This window comes from Arctopsyche grandis, chromosome 2 (genome assembly GCF_051622035.1).
Source record: "Arctopsyche grandis isolate Sample6627 chromosome 2, ASM5162203v2, whole genome shotgun sequence".
NCBI classification, from domain to species: domain Eukaryota; kingdom Metazoa; phylum Arthropoda; class Insecta; order Trichoptera; family Hydropsychidae; genus Arctopsyche; species Arctopsyche grandis.
Genome location: NC_135356.1, coordinates 8,044,590 through 8,069,604, shown reverse-complemented (window position 1 = coordinate 8,069,604; position 25,015 = coordinate 8,044,590). Strand labels below are relative to the sequence as shown.

At 33.1% G+C, this 25,015-nt stretch overlaps 1 protein-coding gene across 1 annotated transcript in view; it reads right to left on the bottom strand.

Annotated features, from left to right (window-relative positions):
- Positions 1-19,468, bottom strand: part of LOC143922250 (solute carrier family 7 member 14) — a 46,799-nt gene extending 27,331 nt beyond the window's left edge. Inside the window, exons 1-5 of the mRNA XM_077445475.1 lie at positions 19,464-19,468; positions 19,128-19,272; positions 17,002-17,155; positions 12,093-12,220; positions 2,752-2,854 (exon numbers count right to left, since the gene is read on the bottom strand). Of these exons, the coding sequence (XP_077301601.1) occupies positions 2,752-2,854; positions 12,093-12,220; positions 17,002-17,155; positions 19,128-19,272; positions 19,464-19,468 (535 nt within the window). The remainder of the gene's footprint in view (positions 1-2,751; positions 2,855-12,092; positions 12,221-17,001; positions 17,156-19,127; positions 19,273-19,463) is intronic.
- Between the last annotated feature and the right edge of the window lie 5,547 nt (positions 19,469-25,015).

The following is a 25,015-nucleotide window of genomic DNA, read 5'->3' as shown; positions in this document are numbered from 1 at the left end:
TGAACTCCCCCCTCTCGAGAGCTGTTCGACTCCTTAACTTACTGGCACATTACTTGGACCTATTCGATGCCAGTTATGTTGAGTTGGTGGAACACATCCTAAATAGCACGATATAAATTTTTCAATCTTATTTCTTTGTTTTTATTTTGTGTACATATTTTTTACTTGATTTTTATTATTTTTTTATGATGTTTTTTTTATTTATGATTTTTATTATTTTTTTATGTTTTTTTTATTTATGATTTTTATTATTTTTTTATGATGTTTTTTTTGTAATTTTTATGATTTTTATTATTTGTGTTATAATCACATTGACGCTTTGGGGCAACCTGTCAAGTCTCTGTGGTATTGATTTTTTTAAATAAATAAAATATTACCGACGTCTAATGTCTAGAGTACGTGTACATTGTGCGCGTATTTTATTTGTGACACACTTTTTTCTGCCTATTGCCCAGCTATCGAGAAGAAGAGATTTCAAATGTGCGGCACGGGACACGTACGTGGACTCCAACGGTGAAAGGTGTATAAACAGGGCAGTGTCCTATGTGGGCGAGTGCAACTTGCCAAAAGACCGTATTGATAACACATTATATCATAGGCTTTAACCCTATTTAACGAATTTATAAATCGACCGTAAATATACATATAGACAGCAGTATGGCTCGGTGGTTGGGCTTTTGCTTAGCGCCGAGAGGACGCCGGGTTCGAACTCGATCGACCTCGATTGAAAAGAATTTATTCTTTTCAAGTATTTTCTGTAATGCTGCTGATCAGACTTGGATATTTGTAGGTGTGAGATGTGCAAATGGTTGCGGCTGTGCAGATTTGGCGTACCCGAGTACGTTTAGTGTTTTTTTTTTGCATATGCAAACTGTGTATTTACTTTAAAATATATGTATGCGTACGCATACACAATTGTATATATGTATGTACGTATATAATATGTATGTCGACATGAAATGAATAGCACCCGTTTGTAATTTTAATTAAAAGTTTGTCGACAGTGATTATTTCGCATTGGTTAGCTAAATTCGCGCAATCTCGACAATTGGCAAAGTTGAGGTTACAATTCGAAGCTCGTGTGATGTATTTGACAGTCAAAGCTACAGTTTGGGGGGGGGGGGGGGTAAACTTTTCGTTGGGCAATGTTTTGTTTACAAATTATTAGTTGTAGCCCTTGGGACGAGTTGAACCTGCTGGCAAGATTTATAAGCATCAACACGAACAATATAATATTTGAGCAGCACTGGGTATAGTCGCAAGTTTTATTACATATGTATGCGTTTGCTATTTAGGTGTGTGTATGTATTTGTGGTTTGTGTGTGTGTCTGTGAGTGTATGTGTGTGTGTGTGTGCTTATGTACGCATATATGTACATACATATGTATATACATGTATGTTTACTTGAGGTGTGCACATTTCAGGTATTAATTCCTAACGCATGTGCGCTTTATGTGTCCATGCGTTGTTGTTACTTGGTTATGTACATTGTGGTTTTTTTTATTAGACCAGTGATGCGCGGTTGTTCTTGTGCGAGGTTCATGAACAACCGTCTTGTTCTCCGACGAAAGGGTCTCTTTGACTGTATTCGTTGGGGGAGGGGGGAGGTGGCCTCATGTTGAGGGCTTTGAGGGTCAAATTACTTGACCTTTAAAGCGGGTTTAGTATTATATATGTAATTTTCCAGATTGACATTGACAGGTCATGACATAATCATTGCGTACAACATTTTTTTATATTAAATATGATTGCTTAGTGCTTTGGATTGGGACACGGTCGGGTGGGCGATGAGTCCATTTGAGTGACGTAACGACTGAGGCGTCTCCAGGGCGTAAAGCATATATATGTATATATATATATATATATATATATATATATATATATATATATATATATATATACTACTACTACTATATTACATATATATCAGGAAGGCCTTACAGTTAACCCCAGTGCACCTTCCTGGCCGAACAAACATTGCAGCATTTTTTTTATTATACAAGTCGCTGAATTACGAGACACTGAAAAACTCGAAAATTATCGAGACATCTATGAATTGTACATACATTTTATTGTACATTAATCAATCTCAAATAGTGGTGACATAGTAGGTAGGAAGAATATTTAGCCAATTTTACCGGGAACCGTTTCAACAATGAAATCAGAGAAAATTGGTAAACTATTTATAGGAAACGATCGACCTGGAGTCACAAATATCGAAGTCTGACCAGCAGCACTACAGATATACTCAGAAAAAATATTTTCAATCGAGGTCAGCTCATGGCATAGAACCCGGTGCCTCTCGACTCCAAGCAGAAGCTTAATGACCGAGGTATGTTGCTGGCTATGTAGGTACAATATTTGTTGGTGCATCGTAAATGTCGCAATCATGGTTGCTATCGGTTCTTGCAAAGCGCAGAATTTACGTAATTTTGACGCCTAGTTGACCGGTCGCCCAGTAGTCGCGTCACCTAGAAGACGCCTCATCCAGCCTCATCTCACGTCGCCGAATCGTCGCATCGTCCACTACCACCTATCACCCAAATGGACTCATCGCCTGGTTGTCACGTACCACACTTTGGATTATTAAATAGTATAATCAATACAGGACTGTTCATCATAAGTCGCTTCATCAAAGGACTGTTAATCACTGATCGTTCATCAACAGCAGTTGATAGTTGATTCACCAACAAGCACAATGCTAGTTATACATACATATCATATAATATAGTTAAAAAAATGTAAACTTACCGAAAACAGTTCCCAAAGAGTTGGCAAGCGCCGTGTTGATTGCTCCGTTGGATAGTGCATCGAAGCATGCACTCAATGCACACGCGCATGCACTCGTACCGATCTATGAAATAAAGAAATTCGTTTAAAATTGTCTTATTTGAGCCCAAAAGCGAGAAATACAATATGATGTGTACCGAGAAAGCTTTTAAATATTATATGGAATCTAATCCAGGTAAGACAGTTTAATCCTTTGTTTCACGTTCAATGTGAGTCTTATAATCTAACGCGTTTAAGATGTCTAATGCGTGATTACTGATTAGGCAACGTTATTTAATTATATACAGAATTGGTAAAACAGTAAGAATATTGAAAATATTTTCATACACATCCGGGTATTATGTATGTATTTAGAATGGTACAAACAGGATTACAACAAAAGCTATCGATCAAAGAAGGGATTATAGGAAAACGTATTTTACTTACAATTATATTTACACGTTTTCGCTAATTGAATCGTTCCGTGTTGAAACGTATTAAAATCAGATGCGTATTAAACGTATTAAACCGTATACATATGTACATATGTTGTTTTTAGGTTATTCAATAAGTTTATTGTGAAAATCTATAGTTTCATTGTTATTTATTCGGCTCTCGTTAGAACAAGCTCTTTTATTAGTCATATATTCTATTTTAAAATTTTTATTCGTCAATGTGAGATAGGTTTTATATTGTAAATAATTTTTCTGATAAATACTTTGGAATTTGTGATTGCACGTTTCAATTCTTATCTGCATAGTTGTACATATTTCGCAAATCCCATTGAAACGTTTGTTCTCTAATAAAAAGAATTTCCATTTCAATTCACATAATGCATTTTATACAATTGCATTGTCAGCAAGTGATTCCGACAATCGCATTGAAATTGAACCTGCTTACAGACTGTAAAATTGCATTGTTTACAGTCGGTGAAACATTACATTTTCATATAAAACGCTAAGTAAACTTTATTGGTATAAAATGTATTTTGAATATAAGAGATATAAATAGGTTTTCGAGCTTTTTTTCCTATTATGCTGTACAATAACATTTTAAATAAGACTATAAATACTAACAAAAAAAAAATTGTAAAAGAGAAAATAACCAGTAAATATTATAATAGATATAAGATGTTATGTGAGCATAATTTATGAACAACAAAAAGCATTTCAAAATCGAAAAAAATTCCAATTAGTAAATTATTCTATAAAGTAAAAAACAAATACTGTGATTCTAAGGAAAAACTCGCCAAAAATCTATTTAAAAATCGAAATATTTTATACCTATGTATAATATACAGTTACGGTTTTTGAGGACGTAAAATAGGATGAGTAAAATAGTTTTTGAGTAAGTAATGTAAGTAATGACGTAAAATAATTTCATTACTTATTTTTAAATTATTTCTTATTTAACTGTGTAGTATTATTACAATATAATTCAATGCAAGGTCTTTAATAATATTTCTATAAGTTTTGCTGTCCATAACATGACGTTGACAATTACTTTTATCGTCTAAAAAATATAAATTTCCATTTATATAAAATATATACGTATTCCATAAATAAATTAATAATATTGACAAATTATGTATTTTATATTAAAATTTTATTAATGTAAATATTTAAAAATACGAAACACGAACTCAAAACTAACAAAAAAATAAAAGTCAAATCCTACCGACCGCTATTCGCACGAACAATGTTGTATTACTTGACCAAAATGCAATACGAAATTGAAACGAAATGTAATTGGCCATCGCGTATCGAGTGGGGGGTGAATTCAATAGCATATATGTTTTACGTAAGTCCAATGCTATAATATATAGAATCAATGTTTTTTATATTCCATTTTATATTATGAAAATCATTATTATTTCGTAAATTCTCAATCGTAATTGAGATCGACCAAACATTACCAAATAGCGATCGATCGGATGGGAATGAACTAAGGATGCGAAGAAACGGTGTAACATTGTTAAGGTTTTCATCCATCATTTGTTTATAAAAAGGCTGAAAATATAGACATGGATACACGTAAATATGTATGTATAGGTACATATTTCAATTAAAATAGTATTTAGCGATTTGTCGCACGGCAATAAATCAAAAGCGTTACCGATTGCGACCGAACGAAATTTCCGGACGACATTATTTCTACTGCCGGAAAAACGTCGTAACGCAAGACCGGAGTCATTAGGGTCGACTCAGACCCGTATTCCGGCAGCCGATTTATCACTACTGGTTACATCTCGAGTGGTACGGCAGCTGCGAGCCCTTAAAACCGGAAAATTCGCAGTAGCCTTCGTGGGGTAGGTGTTGAAGTGTGACCTAGCGAGGGAGATTTTTTTTTCTTTCCATCCTCATTTCATAACGAGTCTTCGGAGGGGACCGTCATCAACGAACAGATAATGACGAAAACAGTCGCTTTTAAATTGCTTTCGTGCATACAATACGTACTGGAGCTGACTTAGGCGAGATTTTCGAAAACGGCGAGCTTAGTTTTCATATTTGGTGACCAGAAATGTAATAAAAGTGATTTTATTGATGTAAACATATGACTTAAAATAAATACCATTAATTTTCCTTCTCTCGCTTTTTCAATGTTGAGCGTTGTGGTCATTGATGTCATCTTGGATACGATTGACGATCCGCTCCACTTCTCCCAGTTTTATGCCAAGTTAAAGGCAGCGTTAAGGGACGATCCTGCCAGATCCTTGATTTGGCCAGACTACCTCTTGGGAGATCGTCTTCTCACTCGCTTTCCCTCCAGCGTTCCGGTGACTACCAGCCACTCCAGACTCTCCACATTCTTCCTGGCCATATGGCCATAGTATGAAAACACTATTTTTCTACATATTGTGGAGAGTCTATGAGACTTCTAGCTCTTTGAGGATGGAGATGTTCGTGCGTCTTGCAGTCCATGGTATGCGCAGCACTATATTTCGAATGAATCTAGAATGTCCCTCTCCATTTAGTTGTTTTGAATGATTTTACTATTTCGGTTGCAAATAACACTGAGCCAAGTTAAAGGCAGCGTTAAGGGGCGATCCTGCCAGTTCTTTGATTTGGTCAGACCATCTCTTGGGAGATCGTTTTCTCATTCGCTTTCCCTCCAGCGTTCCGGTGACTACCAGCCTCTCCAGACTCTCCACAGTATACCTGGCCATATGGCCAAAGTATGAAAGCATTATTTTTCTACATATTATAGAGAGTCTCTCCGAGACTGCTAGCTCTTTTACAATTGAGATGTTCGTACGTTTAGCGGTCTATAGTATGCGTAACATCCGTCTTCAGCACCATATTTCGAATTAATCTAGAATGTCCACCTCCATTCAGCTGTTTTGAATGTATTTTACAAGTGAACGTTTGTTTTCGATTGCAAATAACACTGTGTTAAGTTAAAGGCAGCATTAAGGGATGATCCCGCCAGTTCCTTGATTTGGTCAGACCATCTCTTTGGAAACGGTCGTCTCATTCGTCTTCCCTCCAGCATTCCGGTGACTTCCAGTCTCTCCAGACTAAACATTCTTTCTGGCCATATGACCAAAGTATGAAAGCACTATTTTTGTAGAGAGTCTCTCTGAGATTGCTAGCTCTTTGAGGATGGAGATGTTCGTGCGTTTAGTGGTTCATAGTATGCTCAGCATCCATATCCAGCACCACATTTCGAATGAATCTACATATATAGAATATTCCTTTCTCTCTTTTTCAGAGTTCATGTCTCGGCTCTATACAATGGATTGGGGAACACCAGATATCGCGCCAAATTTCGTTCTTCTCATAATAGAGTGGTTCTTCCATATCTTTATCAGACTGATCATCAGCGTTTTCGTCATTCCTACTCTTCTGTGGATTTCCGCTTGGAATCCTCCTTCCCTTGACATCAAAGCACCTACATACATATGCATGTAGGTAGATAAAGTCGTCGACTTCCTCATAGTCTTTTAGAGCGTTGGAGTCTGAAATCTTTCAACGAATAGGATATTTGTTTATCTCTCGATCCTGGTGTCTTCTCTCTATCTCTATTTTACGAAGTAGTTCAGCCATTTTATCCTCATTGCTGGCCATTAACGTCGTGTCGTTTGCGAATCTTATGTTAAAAATCTTTCTGCCGCCTTATGTTATTCCACCTTTCCATCCAACGAGTACTCTTCTCATTATATAGTCTCATATTCATTAATATATTCAAATTTAATAAATGGAATTCGTTTGTTTATTTAAATTCAATTTCAGTCGACGAATAACGTACGAGCTTAACGATAGGCAATAATTGTACGCGAGCATTTATCGTTTAAATCAACTATCTAAAATACCAATCAATGCCATCATATCGTTCGCGAACGAGGTTGAAAATTTTCAATAAAATTTATCTCAATTTGAGTGTCGGGTACAGACGAATGTTTATTATAGCATTTCTCTGGTTGGGTATGGTTTTATTGAACAGTATCCATAATCCGTACTCGTACACAACATCCGCGTATTTTGTTCAGATAAATCATTCGCACCGGTCATGATATTACCTACGTGTTGTAATACAAAATTGACTTCAGTGCGTGTTTTTAAAAATAATTTTAATTATTCACTTATGTGAAAATTTTCGTCAGCGTGTAAAAAATAAATTCATTTGTTTTGTATGAAGTGAATTTTAATTTCAAAAATAATTAATATTATTTTAAATGAGTGTTTGTGAAAAAGTTCAATCTTTTAAACGTACATATATTGAAGAAGATGATTACAAAAGGCGCTTATGTTATGGAGACTACACACAGCTGGTAATTTTCCATGTTATTTGTATTAATACCAGGGCTGCGGAGTCAGAGTATTTCAAGCTGACTCTGATATCTTATTATATTCTTTAATAATAGTATTACGGTATATGTCAACTAGAGTCTCAAACTTTATTGAAGTAAATTCAAAATAAATTTAATAATTTCTTGACAAAAATCATGAATTTGGAGTTGTTAAAGTTGGAGTTGGAGTTGTTAAATTTTAAAGCGACTCCATAGCCTTGATTACTGCGCAATTTCACTTAATACATAATACCTATATGTTGATTTTAAATATTATATTTAACTTTTTAGATTGCAGTGAAGGTAGGAGATTTAATTTTACTCGGCGAGAAAATTGTAATGTAAGCATATTTTTGTTTTATTATTCGTTTCCTATCAGAGTTTGCCAATTTATTTGATTTCTTTGTTGAAATGGTTCCACCAAATTTACAACCTATCCCCGATTCTTGCAAGTTTGAGTTTCTAGAATCTCGAATTTGCTGATTATTATATATGTAAGTAAAAAGAAGCTACCCACCGACATATTCATGGTATACAAATCTAATTTGTTCATAGATGTCTCTATGATATTGTATAAATATAATTGTATTTGTAATATAAAAATGGGTTTATTTGTATATTTGGTCCGCTGTAGGAAGACACTTAAGTGAAACGCACGTGCTGTCTCTTACAACCCATCTCGACGAATAGCATTTCGCGCGTACAATTTTCTACTCTGAAAAAGTAGTCACATATGTACATCCAAGGTCTGGCCAGGGAATGAACCCATGACCACTCGGTTGAAAGTATTATACGCTAACCACTTTGAAATGTTGTTGGTTTATTTTATTTAGCGCGAGACTTGCGAGAACCGAGCATGCTGTCGCATTCAACATCGTAAAGACGTTAAAAAAATTCTATATTTTTATTAAATTACTAGCTGAAACCGACATGCGTTGCAACGCCACAATTGCAATGCAATTTCCGTTCCCGTTTCCGTTCTCGTTCTCGTTCCCATTTGTCGGAAAAACGCAGACAGCGAACACATTTGAAATTATTGCGTTGCAATGACACTCATTCACGTTTTCCCCGTTTCCGTTCCCGTTTTTTCCCGTTTTTATTTCACAGTAATCTTCCCGGACATACATACAATAAATCCTGAAAGTTCCATCGTAATCGGTTCAGTGGTTTTAGGAGCCTATTCGAGACACACACACACACACAGACATTAATTTTTATTTATATAGATTCGTATTTAGCTATATAATATAATTACAATATAATTCAGTGCCAGGTCTTTAATAATGTTATTGTAAGTTTTGCTGTCCATAACATGACGTCGATAATTAATTTTATCGTCTAAAAAATATAAATTTCTATTAATATAAAATATATACGTGTTGCATAAATAAATTAATAATATCAAGAAGTTACCTATTTTATATTAAAATTTTATTTATGGAAATATTTCGAAACACGAACTCAAAACTTACAAAAAATATATGTCAAATTCTACCTATTGCTATACGCACGAACAATGTTGTATTTCTTGGCCATAATTCAATGCTAAACTGAAACGAAATGTAATTGGCAATCGCAGCTCGAGTGGGGGGTGAATGCGATACCATGTAAATTTTACGTAATTTTCACCCTAGGTCGATTCGACCATAGTATAATATATGTAATTTATCTTATGTTGTTTTCAATTTTAAATCTTGAGAAAGGATATCATCTTGAAGTGTATAAAGATTTCGTTTGCTTCTCGAAACATTTCGGTCGAGGCCGATCATGTGAGCCAACGGTGTTGAAATTTTTCAGGTTGACAGAACGGGATAGTAGAAATCGGATATCCTAATCGGCTTTGTCATTTGTTCGTTATATCGCATTCTCCCAAAATATCTCGTTCATACATACAATGAAAATAACCGATCGTTTTTCCTTTTGTCGTTCTTTTCAACAAGTGTCGCTTCGTCGATTTTGGCGTGTGAGTTTTTCCCCGAACAATCGATTGCAACTTGTGGGATTTCAGCTTTCGAAGGGTTTTCCTCTTGCGTAATCTGATCGCAACTATACCACTTTGAAAACTTTTTTTTTATCTGAGGTTTCTCTGTGGAGACACCTCGATGAACATAAACCGATATTCTCGAGGCGATATTCTCGGGACGCCCGATTTTGAGATTTATACGTAAACCTAGACTTTCGTAACACCTACATACACAATTTTATGACGGGAATTTAAATAAGTCTCCGGTATACACTTTTTCATATAGAAAAAAAAATTCGACCAAAACCATTTTACGTCAGAATTGTATGCTTTCATTGGAAAATATTCAAGAATTTCAATTAAATTGCATTTTTAGTTCAACCGTATTCGAAAATGTTTTATTTTGATTGAAATTATGTACATTTACTGCGTTGTCCGTATAAAGGTTCGTTTATACCAGCCGGAAACAACATGTAAACGGCAGTACGAAAAACGTGACATACGCATTCATATGCGTATGTCACGTATACGAAACAGCCCCAACCGACACGATCTATTCATATTATACAACAGCACATGTCACCGAAATGTATCAAATAGAACCGGTTTACTTTACTGTGGAGATATTCACGTATGACGTGACGTCATAGTGGCGAGTGCAACCCGTACGCAAGCAATTTTGCGCCGTATCGTGGCGCTCTGTTATGTATATGTAAGCTGATTTTGCCTTGCAATCGTCTAAAACAAGCATGAACGTGTCGAAAACGGGCAGTGTTGTGTAGTATGAATAGACGTAGTTTTTTCTGCCAACTGTTGACGTGCAGTGCTGGATAATATAAACGAACCTTAATACATACAAAATCATAAATTTTCGTTATTTTATTTATTAGGAAAATAATAATATATTTTCACAACTTAAGTCGTGTATAAAAAAGTGTTTCATTTTTATTTTATTATCCTTTTGGAACTGAAGCGTAATAAAATAAAATGAAAAATGTTAGCCGAAGCGTAAAAAATAAAAACGATTTATGAACTCCGAATTACACTCTAATACGGATAAAATGTGACTGTAAGACTTATTCCTATAATGAAATTTTTTTTCAAAGCAAGAGCCACTCTAACACAAATTCACCCGAAGGGAGCCAATTTTAAAATAATTTCTTTTTATACGGGTTGTGATGGAAACAAACATATGATTTATTATCTTGAAAACTTAAATTTTAACACAGAATTAAATATTCATTAAATTAATAAAAGCAAACTGTATTTGGTAAAGATCATAAAAATACTCATTTTTTGAAGATTCAAATGTCAACATACTGTCACATATTGTTCATCACTTTCCATAGTATGATTTCTGATTTTAATTTTTGGAATATTTTAATGAAAATTTTGAAATAGTTTGGATGGATATGCAGTGTGAATGTACAATTGGATGTACAATGGATATACAGTATGAATGAAAATTCTATGCAAGTGGTCTGAAACTTTTTCCGCAACATGTCAAGTCTCGTTTCGGAGACGTTGCCCAGCATCTACATACATATGTACATACATATGTACGTACGTTTGCCTGATTAAGAAGCGTGTTATTTCTCACTGTAGATGTATTTGAGGAAGAAAATGTATAATCAAACTACCCATGAGTTGAAAGACAACATTAGAGCGGAAAGTTCGCGGAATCCAGATATTATGCTAATACAAGCAATGTTCAATAACGCGCTGAACTAATTCTATCTTCAAACGTTGACTGTGATATAATTTACTTAATGGTTTTTCCATAGTGAAATTATAGAGTAGTTCCAAGTAGTCCAATAATAAGATTGTTCAAACACATTTACGCTTTGAACCAGATCAGCATATTTTAGATTAAGCAAATCCAAGTTAACAGAAATCTGGTTGAGGAGCTTGATGCCCCTTGCAGCAGGCGACTAAGTCAACAAATCGGTACGTGACACAAGATAAGAAAACGAATTGCGGCATCTAATGAGCTCGAGTTGACTGGGAAAATTGAAGCTGAATTCTGTAAAAATTTGAGGGTTGCTCATCAAACTAACCAGTTACTTATAGAAATGTTTCCTCAAGTACGCTGGATGTCGTACCAGCAGTTGGGCATTGGCAACGAGCCAAAGATAACGACCATAAACTATTATTTATTTACATAGTAGTTGTTTTAACCGGCTTCGCTCAGTATTTGTAATATAAACAGCTTAAACATGGCGAATATAATAGTAAATATTCATTTGATTTTTTATTCAATTTATTTGAATCGAAATAAAAAAATTCGGAACCATTTACCATGCACCATTTTTTTTTGATCTTTCGACTTAAGATCTTTCGATTTTCGATCTTTGCCTTCCGATATTTGCGTTTTCTGTAATTTAACATTCTGTCTCGTCACGTAGACCCGTATGTGTTATATGTACATGGTTCGTAATTATCACGATAGAATGAGTTTTAGAATGATTTATAGGGCTGGGATGCTTCAAAAGTGTGCTGCTTGCTTAAATGCGAAAGCGGTGTAAAATTGAGTATGAAGAGTCGGGTAATCCGACGAGTCATGATGCTTACCAAATACTCCAGGATCATGTTCCAGCCGATGATGAAGGCTATGAACTCACCGACGGTGACGTACGAGTACATGTATGCGGATCCGGTGGTGTGCGGCACTCGCACTCCGAACTCTGCGTAGCACGCGCCTGTAACGAGAGGAAAAGCGTGTGAAAATTCGGGGAAAACTCCGACTCGAAATTTAATATCCCCGACCGCACGGACCGAGACGTTGAAATTCAGAAAATTACAACGTGGACGATGCCAACTATGTCGAAACTGTCGCACATTCGCAATCTCCCCCCCCCCCCTTCCCCATCCCACCCACCCCCCGCCCCTGGCGAAACTTTCGAGCTTTCGCGACGCAATTAACCCGTTCGCTTTCGACTTTTGTTTGAGTTTAAGCTACGCGGCCGCAGATTGTGAAGATGTGCGATCTGTTTACTTGGTTTTGCGTATGCGTGTACATGAAATAAATAATATGAACATGTTTACTAGCATCTTATTACTTTCACTTACGATTCTAGTCGCAGGAAATTTGGGTTCCGATCCGATCGTTTTCAAACTGTGCCATTTTGCTCGGTTTGGTCATCAATATACGTATGTGGAAACGACGTCCGCCATTACGACGGTGAATAATAGTCGTAATAGACACGTTTGAAAATACTCCATCATATTACTTGATGACGTCTATCGTCCGGTGACCGGAGAAATGCTCTCGGGTCATCCAAACTTTCAAAGATGCTCAAGGAGAACACTTATTGAATTTTATTTGGATCGATTATGATAAATTTTAACTGATAAACGAGAATTCAAAGTCGCCGTTTCGCTAGAAAGTGCCCATACAAAGTGCACCGCATTCACAACGGGCGTTTGTATGGTTATTTTTAAAAAGATCGTCATTTTCTTAATGTTCCTGTGATTATTTTGAAAATTTGTTGAGGGCTTTCTTGGGTATATACTTTTAATTTGAATGCAAATAATACCGAAAAAAATAACTAGTTTATGAAATATAAGGAGGCCAAAATGACCTATTATGACGCAATAGGTGACCGGCAAAATGCAATCAAGATAGTTGCACTCTTGCGACATCCAAACTTTCAAAGATGCTCAAAGAGAACTAACGCAATAGAATTCCACAAAAATGCGGCCAGGGGTATTTGAATGTTATCTGAGGGTGCTAACCATTTTTTTTGCGGAATTCTTTTGCGTAAGTACCTTTTGAGCGCCTTTGAAAATTAGGACTTCTCGAAACTGCGCTACTTTTCAGTGCAATTCAGTGCATCTTTCCGGGAGCACTATCGTCCACATTGTTCGTTACTAGCCTCTTTTTAGTTTATATCCCTTTTCGCCACCTTCTCGCTATGTCAGATGTCAATTGTTTAAACGCCTATGACTTTTTCTTTTTTCACTCTTTATTTTATTATTAGCTTCACTCTTTCTATTGGTTCAATGACATTGATGCCCGTCAAAAAATTGTGATCTGATTTTGAACCACTTCCACTCTTCAGGTCGCTTTGACGTCTTACCGACATAGCTGACAAGTGAGTGTTGGCTAACATCAAAGTAAGTTAATGTCTCCGACAAGACGCTAAAAAGAGTTAAATCATTAGCGAACTCATTAAAAATTACATTGGAATCTTGTGTCGGATTGAAGCGACGACAGCTAGCTATCTAAACACGTATTTCTACCACCGCTTCACAACTCACAGGCTAAATAGTTTTACCACTTCATGGCCCTAAGCGCACTGATGCGCGCTCTTTCGTATTTAAGGCTATGGCTCGAAATTAATTTTAGTTTCTTCACAGCAACATATTCTGTGATACTAATGAAATTGACATACGCTTTCAATTCACTTATTGATTAAATAAAGTAACATATTGGAAAAATTCGTGGTTTAACTATTGAAATGATTTGGCTATATCATAGCCTCTATGTATGTACAATATGTATGTATGTAGCTGTCACTTGGTGCAGAGAGTCATATTATTTCTAAAAAATTAATTTCTTATCCTCTAGTGTTGGAAAAAGCATGACCCGTTCATAGAACTAGCATACAAGTACGGAATGTTGATTAATTAATATCGTGACCGAGTAAACACATGGCAGTTTCCAACATACATAGCTTCTGTTAAACTTCCTGACAATTCAAATACTGTAAATGGCTTGGGGATATTGTATCGGAAATTCATATCTATGCGAAATTATGTACAAGTAAATTGGCTCGGAGTAAGTGGATCGAAGATTGATAGCAAGGATTCGTCTCCACCCACACAATTTGTAAAGTTGAATCACGTCACGTGTGTAATGGTAATTGAAAATTTGACATTTTCAATGTACATAAATACTCGAGTACGTGCACCTTTACGTGCATGTCGAACTGTTTGTGTAATAAATACCAATAAATAGTGACGATGCACAGGATTGTATGCATTATCGACGCATTGCGGATGTTCTGTTTGAATTTATTCGATTGTATTATATGTACAATATGCATTGTATATATGTACATATGTATGTATATTCATTTTTCATACAAGCGCGTCTTGCATTCTTGTTGGAATCTAATATTTAGGGCTTCTTGCTCTCTTTGACTGATATGTAATACATTTGTATATTGGATAACTTTATTGTTCGGCTTCATATTTGCAATTGTTTTCGATCGACAGACTTTATTTAGGATGTAGATATTGCAGATTTCTAATAAGAAATTTGTTTCTAGTTGATTTTAATTTAAAAAAAATCATTCTCAAAAATGGACTTCAAGGAAATTAGAGGAAAAACAAAAAAATAAATGTAAAAACAATTAAACAAAATTTGTAGGTATGATTTTGACAATCTGTCGTCTACAATAGTTTCTTGTGAGAAGGGCAGGTGTTTTGTGATTTCATAGTTATGTATATAGTAATATAACGATACTAACGATAGATTTATTTGCTATTTGCCGATAACGATTATTGCCATTTGTAGAATCGGAATTTTCAGTTAGTTTATTGTTAGATTCTTGTATATTTATCTCATACAGAAAATGTATACATCACGCGTCATATATGATTGTAGATTTTGTTTTCCTTTGATAAATTCTTCTATTCGCCAGTTCAAATAATTTTTCATCCGTTCGAAAGTTGCCGTTTGATCTATAATTCCTCTTAAAGCCTTTCTATCAACTTTACAAGCTTAGCCACGTACTACTTCGAGAAAATTTGACCTACATGTACACGAATATATGTAATTTCCAGCTAATCTTGGAACGTATTGAACTCAGTGAAGTTTTCTAGGAAAATGTTTATTTTTCAGTGATTTTCCGTTTGATTTTTAGGGCCGCAAAAATCAAAAGTTGAAATTAATTTTGATTTATATTAATTAATACAATTTAATTGGCAGGATTTTGACAGTTCCAATTTTCAGAAAATTGTCAGAAAAAATCGGTAAATACGGTAAATCTGAATTTCTACAATATTCATATTCATATTCGAAATCAATAAATTTTTTAAATTATTTTTTTGGTCACGGTTGAAACTCGTTTTATTCCTAATTACTGATAAATTATATACTTGTAATGGGTAGAATGTAATTAGTACTGTCTAATACTGTGAATAGTTTACAGTATCAGCCAGTACGCCAAGTTACTATGCAGCTTCAGGGATACAATTTCAATTTAGAATATGTATGTATATACATACATACATATAAACACCGTACATATATACATATAAAGTCGGAGTGAATAATGCAAATTTTAGATTTCTCAAGATGTACTTATTTTGCAGCCCAGTGGATAAAGTAATCTACCCAATTTAACTGCAATATTTAGTAGGTGACTATTTATATTAAAAAAATGGAAAATATTTTATAAAAAAGATTATGTATATGAAAAAATTGACTTTTTGCGAATTTTGTAGTGATAAATTAATCGGTTGGAGGACATTGTTTAAAAATCGTAGAAATAATTTATTTAATGTTCTCTTGATACGACGCAAGTTTTCCACTAGGTCCGTCGTGGAAAATTCTAATTTTTTATTTTTCGCTCTGAATTCGTAAATCAAATACGAAAACCTGTGAAACCTGACATTTCGCGTCGGTTCCCGGAAAGATGCACTAAATTGCACTGAATAGTAGCGCAGTTTCGAGAAGTACTAATTTTCAAAGGCGCTCAAAAAGAACTTACTTAATAGAATTTCACAAAGCACGGTCGGATAAAGTACAAATACCCTTTGACGCTTTTCTGTAGAATTCTATTGCATTAGTTCTCGAGCAACTTTGAAAGTTTGGATGTCGCAGGAGTGCAACTATCTTGATTGCATTTTGCCGGTCACCTATTGCGTCATAATAGGTCATTTTGGCCTCCTTATATTTCATAAACTCGTTAATTTTGTCGGTATTTTTTGTATTCAAATTAGAAATATATACCCAAGGAAGCTCTCAACAAATTTTCAAAATAGTCACAGTAACTTATTTTTAAGAATAACCATTGTGAATGCGGTGCGCTTTGTATGGGGGCTTTCTAGCGAAACGGCGACTTTTAATTCTCGTTTATCAGTTAAAATTTATCATAATCGATCCAAATAAACTTCAATAAGTGTACTCGAAAATGAGATATATGCATGTACGAAAAAAATCTACTTTTTCGAAATTTTCGTCTAGATAAATTGATTGGTCGCTGGCACAGGGCATTGTTTTATAATTAATGATTATTTTTATTTAACGTTTCCTGGATCCAAAATTCGCGTTTTTCGCTCCGGCTTATTGTACATGCATGCATACATACATATATTGACGGAATTTGCGCGATACTAACCAGGCTTAACTAACTTTAATTAAACCGCTTATCGCGTGTAATTGCTTTTTAACTAATTTCACAAAGATGGTACCTAATACATTATACATACGTACATACATGTGTGAGTTTATGTAGTTGTTGTTTCTAACCTGAGAAGACACTGGCGAGAGCTGCAATCAGGAAGCTGATTGCGACACCTGGACCAGCCACATTCCTGGCGACCATTCCGCTCACCAGGTACATTCCTGTGCCTACACAGGAGCCTACGCCGAGTGACGTCAGATCGAGGGTTGTCAGGCATTTCTGAAAGGTCGGAAGGGTTAAGGGTTGGCGATGGAATTGTCACAACCTAAAACAACGTCTATTTCAGTGCTTCCCAAGCTTCAGTGATTCAATAGTCTAGCAATAAGATTCAATAGTAGCATAAGATAGTATAGTAGCAACTCAATAGTAGCATACGATTTAACAGTAGCATAAGATTCAATAGTAGCAAGCTTTTGCTACTTTTGCTTGATACATGTTAATGATTCTTTTACATGCTTTTTGACTTCCAATAAATTTGATAAACGAACTCGACGGTGAAGTTTTGCAAAACATAAAACTTATAATGAGTATTTTCTCAAATTAAATAACACGCTTTGAATGGATAGGAATTGTTTTCTTCACTAGTATTCAAATATTGCCAAATAGTCAGAAGAAAAGCACCTTATGAAGCTCATACGAAAGAAATTGATAAATAAGAAGATCCTGTAGATCGACGTCATCATAATCTTTAGTAAATATATATGTATAAAATATATTTATAAGAATATTGTCAATGGATTTTTGAGCTTTTGATATTAACAAGAGTCACAATGTGTAAATTAGATAATGATCACTTGATCAGTAGCTTCTGTAATAGACTTAAGATGTATTGTGAACGTTATACATTATCTATAATAAACTATAAAAAGCACATAAAACAAGACGATCTGGTTTCTTATTGGTTAGATTAGGTTTGTACTGAATATATGACTATTCAGTTCTAACGGAAAAAGTTTTCAAGTATGTTTTGCCTATAAGTGATGTTAACCAGAATAGTATGCTATATTATGTAATAATGCCATAATATTCGTTGAAATTAGAGTTCACCGGTAAAATTAATATCTCGATAAGGGTGCGTTTAGGGTGTAAGCTTGGGAAACATTGATCTAAACATTATAAAGGAATTGTGACGTGCGATGCTTTTTCATATACTTCCATAATTAGGCCATTTTTATCATTAATCTTATCGTATATATGTACATGTATGTGTGTATGTGTTACAGTCGAAGTGTATTTTCAGCTGTAATTTATTCCAACTGGCGTTTCAGATAATTATTATTCGATTAAAATTAAACTAGTAAATTATATCTCTTCAAGCACAAATACGCTTTCAACAATGTGGGCCAGTTGTAATATAAAAGTTGAGTTTTGACAGCTGTGATGTTTTCACAAATGCTTTATAATTCAATAATACATTCATGTTTGCTTGGTATTACGAATTATGGTAATGAGTATCGTATTACTATAGCTCTAAGAATGTGTTCAAAACTAAAATGTGACTTTTCAACTCAATTTACACTTTCATGAAAACCTAACCTCTCTGTCTAACCCGGTAGCAATTTATAGTTAAACTGTAATTTCAGTTGTTATATATTTAGACCAGTTGGAATGTAATCCGCCATATGAATCAACTTACGTGGGTTAGACGGAATATACATATTCCAACGAGTCAAAATATATTACAACTGAAAATACACTTCAACTACATCGGTAGTAGGTACCAGGTCAGATGGAATATATTCCAACTAGTCAAAATATTTCACAATTGGAATATACACTTCAACTGTAACATGTGTGTACATTATACGTGTTATTGTAGATTCATATGTATGAAAATTTTGGAATTCAAATATAAGCTACGATTAAAAAAAATTGGTAAAGTGACGAAGACTTCGAACAATCAATGATGAGATCAATTATTCATGCGATTTAAGTAGTTTCGTTTTCTTTCTTAATTAAATATTATTATATTTCGTTTTCTTATTAGTTAAATATTACAGAAAACTTTAGCACAAAACTTCGGCATCTGACAGATAACATTTGAGCCGCTACACATAGATGTCATTGATTCGCTTTCTTTTCCGCAGATATTCATATATTCTTTTGTATGTGTGTTTTATTTGAGAAATACTTCTAAAATAGCCCTTTATGTGTGTACATGGTTTTTATTTAACGGTTAAGTGGTACTGACCGAAAGTTTGGGTTTCTTTCCGGTGTCGGCATCCCTTTGCGCCTTCCTTCCCATAGCCTCGATATTCTTTGTGCGGATGAGTCTCCCGAAAAGGGTGAGGCCATCCCTCTTCAGGGCATCCCGGTCCACGTCATTCAATTTGGCCCTATAACAAAGGAGAGAAAAAGGTTAGCATTGCGGATGCGAAATTCATTCATACACACGTACGACCAGTGATGAAAAAAAAATACGGTCCACACACGAAACAACATATGTATGCATCTTAAATGGTCAACTTCACTTTGGCATCCTTGGAAAAAATACAGTTTTAATTTGTTGTATGTATGTCACGTTTACTCCATACTTCTAATCGTAACGTGACATATTGTTTTATGTTGTATAAAAGCTTCGTTACGACATGAATGGGTATATATGTATGTAGGTAGTTCATAGTTGGATCGTTATAACTTATAAGTGGCCTGAAAAGGTCAGTCCGCAATTGAGAAGTCTAACAGTGATTGGATTTTAAAATATGATTCGTGCTATAATATTTATAACGGATTGAACTTTCAAAGTTCAAACTGTCATATCCAGATCAAGCAGGTCATATACGTATGTACATATTATATGTATGTACCACTTTTTGATATTAATTCACAATGGGCCAACACATATGTACATACGAGTACATACATATAGACATAAGACTTCATGCAAAGGCCGTCAACACAGAATCAGTGTGTTTTTAAATCTCTCAAACTTCATACAAATAAAGTATCATTTAGAAGATTTAGTTTCAAACTTTCGTTCGTAGATATCATACTAGCGTATTTTTAACCAAAATATTGATAAATAAATTGAAATCTTATGTTTAAAACCGAAACGGCGTCTGTAATTCGTTTCTGATTGGATGTCGTCAAAGTCGTTTCTGATTGGCTGGCTGGACCGATTCACAAACGTCTTTGACGTTTGTGATTTGGTATGTCGTTAAATAATATTATTTTTTTTCGATTTAAATAAATTTAATAAACAAATAAAGACTTTTTTCAAGGTTTTCATTTAATTTTCATTTACCGAGCGAAGCCGGGTAGCACCACTCCTATGTATACGTACATATTATATTTATATTGTTTAAAGCTTGACTTTTTTGAAGGGAATTGATCGATAATATTTAAATATAAAAATATTCAGAAAATATTTTAAATCTAATTCTAATAAATCGTAGTATATGTACATATTTCTAAAATTGAATTTTTCATTCAAATGAATAACACAATGATCTATAATATATGTAGATATCGTTTATTACGGAAAATATATGTCAATTTTATACAAAACTGAATACAGCAATCACAGTTTGAAAAATATTGATGTAATAATTCATACGGTCGAATACAACGGTAGAGAAGCTACATATACATATACTAATTTTTTATTTAATTGATATAAAGGTTTAGGAGTTATGTCTAGTTTACAAAACTTTAATATTTTTATTATATTTTGTGGCAAATATTATTATTTTGCGAAAAATACGCGGACTTTCATAGATAATTTTAGGAAAATTCCGACGGTCCATAATGAGCCAAAAGTAAGAATAAAACTACTTTCTGCAAAACAAATTTTAATACAACTTATTTTTACATACCTCTTTACGTTTCACTTACGATTACAATTCAGGAAAAAGTTTGCCTCTTATCCGATAGTTTTCATACTTTGCCATATTGCTCATTTTGGTCATCAATACAAGTAAATGGATCCTCCGCCATTACGATAGAGATAAAATATCGTTTAAGAAGCGAAACAAGTCCGAACATTTTTAATCTCGGTGACAGTTGGTAGTCATTAATTTTATACATACATAGATGGCGGTAGTAAAATAAAATTATTGGTATTTTTATTCAGAATAATAATTTTATATACAAATTATGTATAGAAGAGGTATGTTTTTAAAAAGCTTTTTTAATCTTTTTAATATATGTATATGTACTTGTGTATATGGGGAGCACACAGGACTGTTTCTGTATGATGCAAGTCATCGAAATGCCGCCTCCAAAATGCTTTTTCAAACCTTCGATTTTGATTTTTAAAAAGAAACTGCACAAAATGTACGGGTAATATTTTTATTTTGAAAATATTATTTTTAATAATGATACGTATCTGTAGAATCATATTTTTACATATTATTATTTTATCATATAATTTGTTATTTTCAATTATTCATATGCATAATATGTAGTTTCATTGTAAAAAAATTTAAAATATATATAGTATTAATACTGACGGGCGATGTCCGATAAAGTCAGGTATTTCTAGGCGTTATTCTGGATGTTGAAAATTAGGAAAAAAGCTAGTAGTCTTTTCAAAATGCATCCACAGTTCTAAATAAGGATCAAGTAAGATCTTTTTTAGAAATGTATAACGAATCTTTTTGCTCTTTATTGAAAATTGAAGAATTGAATAGTGCAGATAGGCGTTTTTTTATGGGAGCTCTTCGATTCTAGGCTCGAAGCTATAGTTTTTAAGCTCCAAGCTATGTCTATGGTTTACGAAAGGGTTCTATTAAATAGTAAATATTTAGGTATGTATATCAAATTTGGTGTCCTTAGTTGAAAGCGGAAAAACAAATGTATATATTTTTGAATAAGTACATACAAATGTATATACAGAGTACAGTAATCGATAATTTATATATTTAACTGATTCATTTATTAAAAATTTTAGCCATCGTGGCGTTATTAATGTTATATGAAAATAAATATGTGTCTATATATGTATATACATATATCAAATAAATAATAAAAACAGCTGATGCGATAAATTATTAGAAATCATTTTAAATTGTTCAGAGTGAATGAAAGGTGCTATAATATGTAAATACGGCGCTCATAAAAAAAGATTCCATATACTTATTTATTCTATGGAGCTCCTTAGAAAAGCCTCAAGCTATTTTTCAATACAAACATAAATTTCAAATGCCGTATGGGATTTTCTACTTCAAAAGAAACATAATGAAAATCAGTTCATATTTCGTTATTGTTTTCCAATAACATTTATTTCTCCGTAGCGTACTGTGTGTAAATACGTATGTAGATACGTTATGTATGTTTATGTACATACATACATACACTAGGGAGCATTGAAAAAATCAAATTATGGAATTTGAAGAGAGCTTGGATTTGAACCCGATAGAAAATTTTCAATTTGACGCCAACACAACAATTTGGCGAAAATCCCAAATTAAACCCTTTTCATTACTTTTTTTTTATTTTAGTATAATTCTTATGTATAAAAGTCCAAAATTTGCATCAAAACTATTTACTTTTGAAAAGGGTTAAACATTCTAGCTTTAATCTTTATAAATGTAATATGCATACATACATATAATTGTATATAAAATCCCGAGATTTGGTTAAAAAATATTAACTTTTGAAATGGGTTAAAAATTCTATATTCAATCTTTATAATTGTAATATACATATATGACTGTATATAAAATCCCGAGATTTGCGTAAAAATTATCAACTTTTGAAATGGGTTAAACATTCTATATTCAATCTTCATATTACGTATAAGAGCCTGAAATTTGCGTCAAAACTATTTACTTTTGAAAAGGATAAAATATTCTAGCTTTAATCTTTATAAATGTAATATATTTTGTCAAAAATAATAATTTTTGAAATGGGTTAAAAATTATATATTCAATCTTCATATTACGTATAAGTGCCTAAAATTTGCGTCAAAACTATTTACTTTTGAAAAGGGTAGAATATTCTAGCTTTAATCTTTATAAATGTAATATCTTTTGTCAAATATATTAACTTTTGAAATGGGTTAAAAATTATATATTCAATCTTTATATTACGTATAAGTGCCTAAAATTTGCGTCAAAACTATTTACTTTCGAAAAGGGTAAAATATTCTAACTTTAATCTTTATAAATGTAATATCTTTTGTCAAAAATATTAACTTTTGAAATGGGTTAAAAATTATATATTCAATCTTCATATTACGTATAAGCGCCTAAAATTTGCGTCAAAACTATTTACTTTTGAAAATTTAATCTTTATAAATGTAATATGCATACATATAATTGTATATAAAATCCCGAGATTTGCGTCAAAAATATTAACTTTTGAAATGGGTTGAAAATTCTATATTCAATCCTTATATTACGTATAAAAGCCCAACATTCGCGTCAAAACCATCCGTTATATACATGTAGGTTGACATACGTATATATTTATGACGGATTTATAAATAAATGTTATAAATATACATTCTATAGTGAAATAGAAAGGAAAAATAAATCAAATCGCTATCGTCCAGAACCTTGGTTTAATTTTACGTTTAAACGCCTCGAAATACCTTTTGTGATGCAGATGGGAATTGTCATTAGACTCTACATAGCTATAGTATACTTGAAAATATCTGCAAGATAATGGGCACCATTTGAAACAAGTCAGGTAAATAACAATAATAGCTTCGCGTCCTGAGGAATTTGAAGCGTAATTGTGACGATTCATTTCGACGCGGTGAAAACGCCCATGTTTAAATTAATTGGATGGTTTCCATGAACAAAAAAAAAAGGAAGATTCAAATACTCATTTACGTTAAAAGCTCGGGCTTTTTTTTAATATCAAAGCAACCCTTTGTGACGTGTGAAAAACGCTCCAGCTAAATTTCCAATATGAATAAAGTGAACGTATTTGGCGAATTTTCCATAGATGATATGAAAGTTTTCATCTCGAGACGTGGTGTGATGGATGGGTAGAATTGCTTTTTTTATGTACCGAAGAATGCTATAAAACTATCAGTTTTCACATCGTTTTAATGCTATTATATTTTGGTTCGGGGTATTGGTAATAATTTAACGTTTTTTAGAATCGTATTTACATACATAAGTTACATATAGAATTAGTAATGCCATTATGTTCTATAATAGTATTTAGTTTAGGTGTTTTTAAGCGACTAAATTTGTGGTCATTTATTAAATACAATTGGTAGGTATATTTTAAATTAAATGGTCAATAACTACGTATATACGAATTTGGTCAGTTGATTTGAAAGTTTTGGTGAGTACTTTTAGTGGGTTCATCTAAATGCCCTTTATATAAAATGAAAAAAGTACTCGAGCTTTTTTGTGCTTTAAAAATCAATATACTAATTATTGTCATATGATAAAACCATCAAAATTAACTGACCATTTATTTTAGTAACTGATCGTTACTTACATATGTATGTATATTGTATGTAGATATGTATGATCATTTATTATAATTACTGATTAAAATGATTTTAAGATACCAAACAAATATGTAAAACCATGCCATATTTATATTTGACATATACATATGTAAATTGAATGGATGGACATGGATGTTTTAAAGTGAAAATTTTAAGGACCAAACATATTACATATGTATGTATATAACTCACTATGGGTCGTAAAAACATACATCTTTTACATCTTTCATTCAAATGAATAATATAAAGTTTTTTATGTTTTTGTTTGAATTTTCGGAATGTACATACACATATATGTGTATATGAATTTCGTAATATGTACATATAATGCTAACATTTGTGGTTCTTGCGATAATTTGGAATCGATATGAAAGCACAGTATGAAGATACAACTTTTTCATTTAAAATATATCTCCATATAAGTACATACATACATATACATATATTATACCTATACAATACTTGTAAGTATTGTAATAAGTCATACTGTTCTGTCGAATATTTTGTTTATTTAAAAAATACATATGTTTTATGGACAGTTATCTAATAAAATATAAAACGATCATTAACATGCTGCTGCACCAAGTATGAAAATTTGAAGGAGGAATTTATTTATGCAAAATGATTTTGTCGTTCTGCTCTAATGATATTAATTATTCATTTAT